This window comes from Balaenoptera physalus (genome assembly GCF_965194825.1).
Source record: "Balaenoptera physalus genome assembly, chromosome: 14".
NCBI lineage: Eukaryota > Metazoa > Chordata > Mammalia > Artiodactyla > Balaenopteridae > Balaenoptera > Balaenoptera physalus.
In genome coordinates, this window is record NC_138893.1 from 34,572,175 (window position 1) to 34,583,664 (window position 11,490).

General features: G+C 46.4%; 1 protein-coding gene across 2 annotated transcripts; it reads left to right on the top strand.

The window, feature by feature from the left end:
- The first annotated feature begins 361 nt into the window (after positions 1 to 361).
- On the top strand, positions 362 to 9,250 carry PRDX3 (peroxiredoxin 3). Of its 2 annotated transcripts, XM_082424839.1 has the most exons (7): positions 362 to 459; positions 1,847 to 1,982; positions 3,516 to 3,657; positions 4,585 to 4,720; positions 5,560 to 5,663; positions 7,777 to 7,942; positions 8,269 to 9,250. In XM_082424839.1, the coding sequence occupies exons 1-7, from the start codon at positions 424 to 426 to the stop codon at positions 8,320 to 8,322; spliced, it is 774 nt and encodes a 257-aa protein (XP_082280965.1). In that variant the 5' UTR covers positions 362 to 423; the 3' UTR covers positions 8,323 to 9,250. The 2 variants fall into 2 exon arrangements, with proteins under 2 accessions (XP_082280965.1, XP_082280966.1); XM_082424840.1 differs by lacking the exon at positions 7,777 to 7,942.
- The last annotated feature ends 2,240 nt before the right edge of the window (positions 9,251 to 11,490 follow it).

Consider the following 11,490-nt stretch of genomic DNA (forward strand, 5'->3'; position numbering starts at 1 on the left):
TTTCATCCAGAAGCCACAAGGCTACACCTCTGGCTGAAATAGGAAAGGGATTCTTTTACAGAAACCGTAATCCACAGGTTCACAAAAAGTAGCAAATATGGAAATATCTATCTTCCCACCTGGATTAGACCTTTTTAGGTTGGGGCGACAAATAGAAATAAAGTGTCGCTTTCCCAAGCATGCAGCTACTTAGAAGCTTTAACAGGAATTAGCCCCGTATGAATCTGGGTCAAGGGACCCGACCACAGGAACGTTTACACGCGGAGGATCCCCAGAAGGCTAGGAGGATGCAGCTCTTCCCCACGGCGGCTCCGGCCGGGCCCCGCCCCCGCCTACCTAGACCCCGCCCCCGGTCCCGCCCTCCCTGTAGACCCCGCCTCCTCTGCTTCTCCGTCTGCCCCGTGGGTGCTGTGCACCCTGAAGATGGCGGCCGTGGCGGGAAGGTTGCTCCGGACTTCGGTGAGTGGCTGGCGGCGGGGCACAGGCGCGGAGACACTGTGGTGGCTCCGAGAACGTGCTTCCCAGTTGGGACCCCGCTCCCCTGCGGCCTTGGGGTCTTTCACCCTTCTTGGAGGATATCGGAGGGTAACGGAGCAGAGGCCTCCTCCTCTACGGAAGGCTCCCTGCGCCTGCGCAGAGCCGCCCTTCCCCCACCCCACCCCTCTTGTGGTCCCCTCCCCAAATCCCTTTCGCTCCAGGTCGTGGGTCCCCGGTCCCCTCTCCACCTAAGCATCTGGCTCTCGATGCAGGCGACCTGGCCCCTGGTCCCGGTTCTGTAAACGACTCTGTGACCTTGGACAAGTGACTTCTCCTTTCCGAACCTCAGTTAACTTTCCTCACCTTAACACAGAAAGAATGATGTTTCCGTGAGCAGCCACTTAAATGCTGGATGAAAACCAAAATGCCAAAGTAACGAAAGTGCTTACGAGCAAAAGGCGCTTTTCTCCTCCCCGCCCAGGGCGGTCCCTGCCGTTTTCTCCAGGCAAAGCCTAGCACCCTCTTGCTACCCGCCCTCCCTTTCTCGTGGTGGGGTTCAGCGCAGGCTCTTTCTTCTTCCTGAGTCATGCTGGACCCTGAAATTGAGCAAACGTTTCCCTTGAGCCCTGTCCAAACTTTCCCAGAGGCTGAACTTTGCTCTATTTGTTTGCTTCTCTGTGGAGCTGGAAGGCCCTTGTCTTTTCTAGGGACAACCTTGACCATAGTAGAGCATGCTCAGCAGATCTGCTGGTGAAGGGCTTAATACACAGGGCCTGGCCAGGTTGCCCGGTTTCTGAGTCCTCTGGGTTGCTCTTAAAAGCATGGAGTCTTTATGTTCTTATAATTCTCCTCTGCCTTGCAGTGTTTTTTTTTTCCCCATTCATTAATTTATATATATGTTTAAATAAAAATTATATATTTGAGGTGTGCATCATGATTTGATATACGTAATGAAATGATTACTACAAACCAATTGACATATCTCTTCACATAGTTACTTTTTTGTGTGTGATTACACCTGAAATCTACTCTTAACATATTGCCAGCTTCAATACAGTATTATTAAGTATAGTCAATATGCTTGTACATTAGATCTCAAGACTTATCCTACATAACTGCAACTTTGTACCCTTTGACCAGCATCTCCCTTTCCTCCTCCCCAACCCCCTTTACAATCTTGAAGGATAAGGAAGCAGAAGGGAATTTTAAGAACATGGAGACTCAATCCATGCTCTTAGAGTTTGGAGTCTGGTATTTTTGTTCACGGGAATAAGGAGAGCCGAGGCCACTACTGGCCTGATGCCCTCTCAGCAGGAATTCAGCCACCATTCTGGGAATACTTCCTAATTTAAAGTGTTTCTCTTTTTAGCTTGTCCGACACGTGAGTGCCATTCCTTGGGGCATTTCTGCCTCTGCAGCCCTTAGGCCTGCTGCTTCTCGAAGAACGTGCTTGACAAATGCATCGTGGTCTGGTTCTGCTCAAGCAAAATTCGCCTTTAGCACCAGTAAGTGTTGTTATGCTTTGGTTTGAACCAGAAAATGGCAACATTTGTCATCTCTGAAAGGGGGCTCTGAACCCTGGCGGTATATTAGACTCACCTGGGGAGCTTTTGCAAACATACCCCTGCCCCAATCCCACCCCAAACAAAATGAGTCAATCTCTGGGGTGAGACCAGAACATCAGTATTTTTTAAAAGCTCACCAGGTGATTCTGATGTGCAGCCAAGGGTTGAGAATCACTGAGGCAATCTGCCGTTGCGTCACCTTTCCTTGTTGGTTCCAGAGGTTTTAATCCCCGGTGTTGAGGAACTTGGAAGGGGGGTGAGAACACTCAGAGGCCTCTGGGCCTGCTGTGTGTGAAGGGGTGTGAGCTGACTGGGGACTGACAGTGCAGCTCCTGTAAAGGTTTTTGGATTCAAACTTGTGGGCTGGCTCCACTTGGCCGTGTTAGGCCGGTCTAATGGACTGCTCCATGATCTGAGTGATGCACAGCTATTCCTTGAGATTTACACTCCATTCTCTAGAATATGAGGTTTGCTAAGTACAGCCTCAGATATTTGAAAATGCCTCCTTTAGATCTGTCGCACCTTTTAAAAAGAGTGTATTTAACATGTAATGGTTTGGGGGGATATACTTGAGCAAACCCTTTGTTTGTGGGTGAAATGTTCTAAAAAAGTTTACAATTTTACTTCCTCGGAGCTTTAAGAAATTTCTGGTAGCGATTTGATGCCACAGGTTGAAAACTTTCCTTGTCACCTGTCCCAAACGCCCCTCCCAGCAGCTCCTCCTGTTTCTGAAGCCAGGCATCTTGACACTTGGCCTCCTTTGTCCCGCCTTCCCAGGTAGAAGCACGTCCTCTCCAATTCTGACACAGCTCTTACATCCTTTCCTTTCTTTCTGTTCCTTCTGCCGTACCCTTTCCCTCCACACCTCTCACTTAGATGCCTGCAGTCACCTCCTAACATCAGGCGCCCCCCTCCCTGCTCCTCTTACTCTCCCCTGCAGACTGATCTTCCTAGGAACAGCTGACACATCATCCATCTCCTACGCGAAAGCCTCCGGTGATCCCTGTAGCTCTTCTTTTAAGAACAGATTCATTGGCCTGATATATAAGGGCCCTTGCAGCATGGCCTTCGCCAACCTTGCTTTGTCTCCCACACGTCTTCCCTCCATGCACACCTGCTCTCTAGATCAGGCTCTGCCACAGGCTGTTCCCCACACCTGCCCTGTTCTTTCTTTTGTGCCATTAGCCCTGGTCTTGGCAAAATCCGAACCATACTTAGAATCCACCTCCAGGCTCATGTTGTCCTTAATTCTATGTTCATTCCATCCCTACTGTCTCCTGTCTTTTTAGTTTCCACAGCACTTTGAATATGTGTACAGTCTAGAACTATGAAAAGAGAAAAAATTACCTAAGATGTACAATTGAACTGAACTTTATACTATTAATTAATTACTGGGAGAGGATTAAATAAAATCAAATCAGTGCTTGGCTTAACAAATGAACTCTACATGTGTGTGTTATGTTTTGTTTTCAGGTTCCTCATGCCATGCCCCTGCCGTCACCCAGCACGCGCCCGATTTTAAGGGTACAGCTGTTGTCAATGGAGAGTTCAAAGAAATAAGCCTTGATGACTTTAAGGGGAAATATTTAGTGTTCTTCTTCTATCCTTTGGATTTGTAAGTGTATTTTCTGTGATGCTTTAATGTCATTCTGGGAGCAAGCAGAGATCCCTGCCTCCCCGCTGACACTGCCTGTCTCTAGTTACTCTTGTCAAGGGGAGGGTTGCTGCCGACCCTTTATCACTGATGGCCTTGTTGATACAGTTTGCATCTGTAGCTAATTTACAAGTGATAAATATAGGGGGTGGAGTGGCATTCCTTTTAATGGGGCAGGGGTTTAACGTGGCTCTGTTTTATGTATGTACTCTGGAGTAGTGGTTCCTGTAAGCCAGTTTGTGAGGAAGTTTTCACTGGTTCGGGGGAAAATGAGAAAAGTAAGGATAAAATGAATTTTCTCATGAAGCTACTTTATTTAGATAAAATTTTGTCTTTATTCTTGGAATATGCCTCCCCTACCCCCATGTTTTTAATATGATTCTTAAATAGAAAGGTGATAAATCTTTTTTTTTTTTAAACTGGAGTATCATTGTGACCAGGAGTCCAGTGAGGATGGTTAACCATTTTGCCTTTCTCACCTTGAAGCAAATTGAACTAGTTTTTTTTTTTTAATTAATCATTTATTTATTTATTTGATTTTTGGCCGCGTTGGATCTTCATTGCTGCGTGCGGGCTTTCTCTGGTTGCGGCGAGCGGGCTTCTCACTGCGGTGGCTTCTCTTGTTGTGGAGCAGGGGCTCTAGGCTCGCGGGCTTCAGTAGTTGCAGCACGCAGACTCAGTAGTTGTGGCGCATGGGCTTAGTTGCTCTGTGGCGTGTGGGATCTTCCTGGTCCAGGGCTCGAACCCATGTCCCCTGCATTGGCAGGCGGATTCTTAACCACTGTGCCACCAGGGAAGTCCCTGAACTAGTTTTTAGACACCTATTGTTCAGATTTTAAACCCTTGTTTTTCAATTCTCTGATGAGAATTTCTACCCTTTTTCCCTAGCACCTTTGTGTGTCCTACAGAAATTATTGCTTTCAGTGACAAAGCCAATGAATTTCACGATGTGAACTGTGAAGTCGTTGCAGTGTCAGTGGATTCCCACTTCACCCACCTGGCCTGGATAAACACACCAAGGAAGGTATACACATCATTCACGCTGTGTCTGCACTTGATCTTAAAAACTCAAATAATCCCATTAAAGACCAACGTAGAAGTTGTTAAAGCATGACTAGTCTGAAATGGGCTATTTGTCAGGCCTAACTTACTGGCAAATTCTGTTAAACTCTACCCATATCTCCTTTAACATTGCATGTATTTACTCCCCACTACACTTGTATTTTCCAGAGTACAAACAGTAACAGAGAACAGACTCTGCAGGGCAGGGGAACAGCTGGGGTCCATTGCCTCCCCTCTCACCTGTACCCTGTAGATCCCCGGGACCCTGCGAGCCATGTGGGACAGTGATTACATTTTCTGATTTCACTGCTCTGCACGATCAGTATTCTTGCCTAGAAACTTGCTTGGGAGAATCAAAATGTCTAGCTATACTGCCTGACTATCAATATCAAATTATTCAAAGTATTCTTTTTTTTTTTTTTTTAACTGTTCCATTTTTATGCTTCAGAAATTAATCTTCAACCAAAAGGATACTGTAAGAATTAGAAAAAGAAAGGTCTGTAGTATCAGCTGGGTGTAAATCCTGCCTCTGCCCCTTTCTAGCTGTGACCTGGAGCAAGTTACTTAACCTTTGTGTGTCTCAGTTTCCTCATCTGTACAGTGGTGGTGATGATAGTAGCTACTCCAGGATGCTTGGAGGAGGAAGTGAGACAACAGAAAGAGCTTAGAGCAGCGCTCGGCCCATTGTTGGTGCTCAGTTACTGCCGTCCGTTGCCACTGTCGGTCAGACATCGTGTTGCCTGGCTGAGGATGCTGTGGGAGCCACAGTATAACAACCAGCCCTGTTTGCATTTTTATTAGAATGGCGGTTTGGGCCACATGCACATCACACTCTTGTCAGATCTGACCAAACAGATTTCCCGAGACTACGGTGTGCTGTTAGAAGGTCCCGGCCTTGCACTACGGTAAGATCCGTTTCTTATGAACTTAAAATTGGTTTTCATGTTTAGCATCATCCTACTTCATAGGGGATTTATAGACACCTTGGTAGAGAATTTTTAGAACCCCAAATCCTTAATTTGTCTTTTAATAAGCACTGATGGATGCCTCCTGCAAGGGTTGGCTGTCTTTCATAAATGGCTGAGACATGTGTGCCCCCTGTGTCACCCTGGGCCTATTTCTGAAGAAGGGTATCATGTCTTGATGGTCACACTGCTCCACTCTCCCTGACTGTCTGGGAGCCACTCCTGACGGTGAAGCCATCAGACTGTTTGGAGATGGGGGGTGGGCGGCCAGCAAGGGTAGGAGTCAGTTTTCTGGAATGATTAGGATCTTGTACAAGCACTGGAACCAGACCGGAGTTTGAATTTATTTAAACTCAGCTACTTAATAGCTGTATGACTTTGAGCAAGATATTTAACCTCTTTCAGTCCCATTTTTCCTGTAACTAAAATGACAATGTACCTCCCAGGTTGGTTGTGAGGATTAAATAAGGTGAGGCAGCTACAGAGTTTTTGGCACAGGTTCCAGTACCTGTCCCAGCCTGTCAACCTTGCTGGGAGGGATGAGAACTTAGGCCTTAGAACTGGCGTCTTGATGGCTGCTGAATGAAGGAGGGATTGGGCAAAACTTTACCTCCAGGAAGGAAGCGAGAACCCCACTTTGATGTGCCTCACAGTTTTGCTGGGGGCTGGCTTGAACCCGCTCACCTGCCTGCTGTTGTAGCTGACGTCTGGCCTGCTTGGGTTACACCTGAAATTTTAGCTCCGGGAGCCACCTTGGAGCTTGGGCCTTTTTGACTCCAAGGGGATTACGGTCTTCCTTTACTAAACTAAAGCCTAGCTTTGACAGAGTTGGCAAGGGAAGGAGAAGAGTGCTGGCATTTTCCTCCCAGGATCCCCTCCCCTGTAGAGTCGTGCTAATTTTGCAGTTACCTCCCTACTGGTTTCTCTATTAGGATTGACATAGGGAGAGGAGTCGAGTCTGACTTGTAAGATAAGGCTTTCTTTCTGGAGTCTGTGGGCCCTGATCATCCTAGCCCTGTGTCTGCATCTAAATGGCAGACTCCACCTTGGCTGCACCCTGCAGGAGCATACACCAGGACCCCTTAGCCTCAAAGCCTAGACCCCCAAAGGCCAGGCCCAGGGAGGGAGAACCACCTTTTTATCTTCTGAGTTTTCTCTAACTTGCCTTTTTCCTGAGTGATTAACACTTGGAATGCCACACCCTTTTAAAGATGGACTGTTAAAAACCTAGGAGTTTTATGACATCTGCATATGTCATAGTAACACCAACACTCATATGGAAGATGAGCACAGACCCCAGGGTGGGTCACCTCATTACATTGCTGCCAAGTGATAAAGAGTGATGGGCTTGGACAATCTGACAATAAAAATAATAACTATAAGTGACTGAAACACATCAAGTATATTTAAATCGATAATTTGAAGAGTTCCAGGGAACCAATTCATTATTTTGAAAACTATTAATAATGGAATAGTACTAAGCACTCATTCTGTCTTTCCTGTACAAACTGTACCTCAGTGTAACCAAAATAAATAAAAGTGATGGGCTTGGTTTTTCCTTTAGATTTCTGCTCTGCATAGCCTCAAGACCAGTAAATTTTCCCATGGGATTTTTCCCCCCCTCTATGCAAGAATTCACTCATTTCATAAGTACTTACTGAATACAGATAAAATACATCTCTGTCCCTTCCCAGTTGCCTATGGTTTCTTGCCAAGATTTGATGCAGCAGCCCAAAGAATGCTTACTACATCACTAATAAGAAGTCTTTGCTCTCTGTAGTACAGATTCTGCAACATATAGGTCACATTTGTAAATGTGACCATACTGCCTGTTTTCCATGGTGGCCTTGCCCAGTCCTGTCTTTGTTAAAGCATCTGTCATCAATAAGAGATGATAAGCTGTTTGTACAGCAAGGAAAACCCCATTTTTAAGCATATGATAGAGTTTAATAAATGCTCTATCAAGGATAATTAAAGACAAAAAAGGGTAGCAGTTAGAGTCTTTCTAGCTCTGGTAATATTGAAATACTGATGATGATAAATTCTGATGCAGAGGTCTCTTCATAATTGACCCCAACGGAGTCATCAAGCATTTGAGCGTCAATGATCTCCCAGTGGGCCGAAGCGTGGAAGAGACCCTCCGCTTGGTGAAGGCATTCCAGTTTGTAGAAACCCATGGAGAAGTCTGCCCAGCCAACTGGACACCAGATTCTCCTACAGTAGGTTTCTTTTCCAAAAGCAATGGGACCCCAGCAGAGGGTCCCAGGTCCTCAGTGCCTCAAGGGCTGCTGGCCTGGAATATCCACGAAAGAAGCCCACCCTTGGGGGCAAGGGTGTAGATGGTGTGCAAATGGGTGAAGCTGGTGCAGGTGAGGGTGGGACCAGGCACCAGGCAGGCTGTTAATGTAAGTTTCATCCAGGTATTTTAAAGGTAACAGACCAATCTTTAAAAAGTTAAAGAACTTTAGATTAAAAATTGAGGGCTTTCAACTCACTTTTGAGATCATAAAGTCACTTACCCAGTGAAATGTTTTTGTATTTTCAGATCAAGCCCCATCCGACTGCTTCCAAAGAATACTTTGAGAAGGTAAATCAGTAGACCATCCCATGTGCACCTGCAGCTTCCCACACCAGAAAAGAACCACAGCTGGAACTCACTTTTAGCATTTCAAAGATTATTATTTATAGACGGCAAAAAAACAATTATGCTTGTATTCGTAAATATTACTCTAAACGTTTTGTTTTTGTAACATTGGCCAAGGCTTTTAAAATGTGGTTAGTTACTAACGTAAGGAGTCCTTTATTGGCAGCGTATGGATGGATGGCTAGTTGCTATAGAATGTGCAGTTCCCCTGTTTCTTGGATCATGTCTTCAAAGGGAAAAGGAAACAACTCTTCTTTATCAGCCTTACTTGAACCTTTGTGTACACCAGGGTAGTATGACAGGCATCAAAAGCTTCTGATCAAGGGTCCTGAAATTTTCTTCTTGAGTTTCTTTGTATTAAACTGAATTTTCTTTTAAGATCATGGTTTTAAGTTGTTAGCATCAATGGTCTAATTTAACACTTGCAGGACTTCCCTGGTGGTCCAGTGGTTAAGACTCTGTGCTTCCAATGCAGGGGGCGCGGGTTTGATCCCTGGTCAGGGAACCAAGATCCCACATACCATGCGGTGCGGCCAGAAAAAAAAAAAAAAAAAACACTTGCAATGAATGTGTATGTGATTGAAGCAGATGTGAATCATGTTTTTTAAAAAACCACCGACAGTGGCCAAGTGACTTAACTGATCATATATGTTCCCCAGTCCTGAGATTTATACTTTATATAGTTATTTTACTTATTTTGTTAGCTGACTTAGTGCCTACATACATTTCTAATATTGATTGGGCATAATTATAAAGGATAATTATTGAATCCAGGGATTGCATTTTGAATTTGAATCATTCATGCATTTGAATCATTGTAATTATTTTCTTTCCTGAAGTGTTCAGTGTAAAAAATATAATAAAAAATAAACATTTTAAAATACTTGCATTTTTAACACCATTAATTTATTGGTTCAGCTTATGTTGTGGGACTCTAGTTTTCCTTCTCTGATTATATCAACAAACATTTATTGAACATTTAACTCAGTGGCTACAAAGATGAATAAGATGCTGGCTCCACTTCCAAGGAACTCAGTTTAGGAGGCAAAAGAAATATGGAAGCATTTATTAATTTTAATAAATCCTGGAGTTCCTACCATATGCTAGGTACTATTTTAGAGGCAAGAGAGTGAACAAAAAGGACACACCCCTTCCTTTATGCACTTAAATTCTAGAGGGAGTAAACATAATAAAAATACATAGGGGGACTTCCCTGGCGGTCCAGTGGTTAAGACTCCACGCTTCCACTGTAGAGGGCGCGGGTTCAGTCCCTGGTGGGGGAACTAAGATCCCACATGTCTTGTGGCACGGCCAAAAAAAAAATACATATGATGTTTGGAAGGACAATAAAGTGGAGCAAGGGACTAGAGCAGAGTGTTGCAGGTGTGTTCTAAAAGGGTTTCAGGGAGTCAGTCTCTCCAGGTCTGTTTTCTCATCTGTAAAATGAGGACTGTAATTGTACCTATCTTAGGGTTTTGATGATCAAATGAGATAAAACATGTAGGTGAGGGAGTAAGGAGGATAAGAAGGTTCTAGGCAAAGGGCATGGCAGGTGCAAAGGCCCTGAGGCAAGGGTGGACTTCAGGTGGGTGAAGAATTGAAGGGCCATGTGACCAGAGCTGTGAAGGAGAAGGATGGTAATGGGGAGCCCAGGGTGCTTTATGGGCAAGCTAAGGACTTTGGATTCTATTCTGAGATGGGAAATGTCAGGAATGTTTTTGAGAAGAGTTACATCAAATTGTTCTAAGAGGATCACTCTGGCTCCTTTGTTAAGGCTAGACAGTCCAGAGAGGGAAGCAGGTCAGGTGGGCTGGATCTGTGACATACTTGCAGGTAGAGCCAGCAGGATAATACAGGTGTGCTAAACTGTGGTACAATAGATACATTCCTGGGGCATAGAACACTGGGGAACAGTGAGGAGGGGGCACCTTACCCAGCTATGGGCATCAAGGAAGTCTTCCTGGAGGACGAAATGAAGTCTTGAAGGCTATGGAAGAGTGAGCCAAGTGAGCTGAGCAAAAGTGGGAGCTGAGAGGCCACATGGGCCTCTAATAAGCTGGTTTCATGTTTCCAGAGGGGAAGGCAAAGCAAGGGAGGGCAAAGGCCAGCTGCCTGTAAGTGGCCCAGACTGAGCCAGCACTGTTAGGGCTTTAACATGTTTTATCTCATTGGATCCACAACAAAAACAAAATAGGTACAATTACTGTCATCATTTTACAGATGAGAAGGTAGATTTGGAGATATTGATTTGACCAGGTCACACAACCAAGTAATGGATGGCGCTGGGTCCCCAACCCAGGACTCCTGAGGAGCGCCCTGAACACCCTGAACATCCACACGTCTTCCACAAACACACGCAACCCCCACCCACCCCAGTGCTGGGGAAGGGGGCGGAAGGAGGAAGGCAGGCACGTTTTTCTCTGCAAATGGTCCCTACCTGATCTGGTATCCAACAGAAGGAGCTGGATTTGCCCCGGCGCTGGGGAAAAACCCTTGGGCAGAGAGAGAGATCGTGCACTGACATCAGGGCCAGCTTCACGGGCTGGCGGCAGGACCCGACACTTAACTTAGAGGGGCCCCGGGGCTTGGTTTAATGCTCTGATGTCGACTTTTGAAAATTCGCTATCTTTTTTAAATAAGGGGCGCCACGTTTTCATTTTTCACTGGGCCACGCAAATTATGTAGCGAGTCCTGACTACCCCCGATCCCGTGTACGCTGGACTTTAGGTGCAATTGAAGGGATTTTCGAGGGTGATATCCAAAAGCCTGTGCTGGGCGGGGGCTGGACGCCGCAGGAGCGCAGGGCGAGGCTGTGGAAGGCGCCACACGCCACCTGATCGGGTCTTCGCGGTAGGTACCGTGATCTGGGGGTTCCATAGGTGACCCCTCTAGGCCTGGAGGCGACCAGGCTACCCGAAAGGGCGGAGCAAGGGTGGGAGGCCTTGACCTGTGGGAGAGGTGGGCTCACGGCAACAGCGGGCGCGCGGGGCCCGGGGCGCTGGCGCGTGGTAACGCCGAGCAGCGGGCGTGCGGGGACCCGGGCGCGGGAACAGCGGGCGCGTGACGCGGAGGAGCGGCTGGCGCGCGGCCCCGGGAGCGGGGATAGGGGACGCGCGCGCCCGG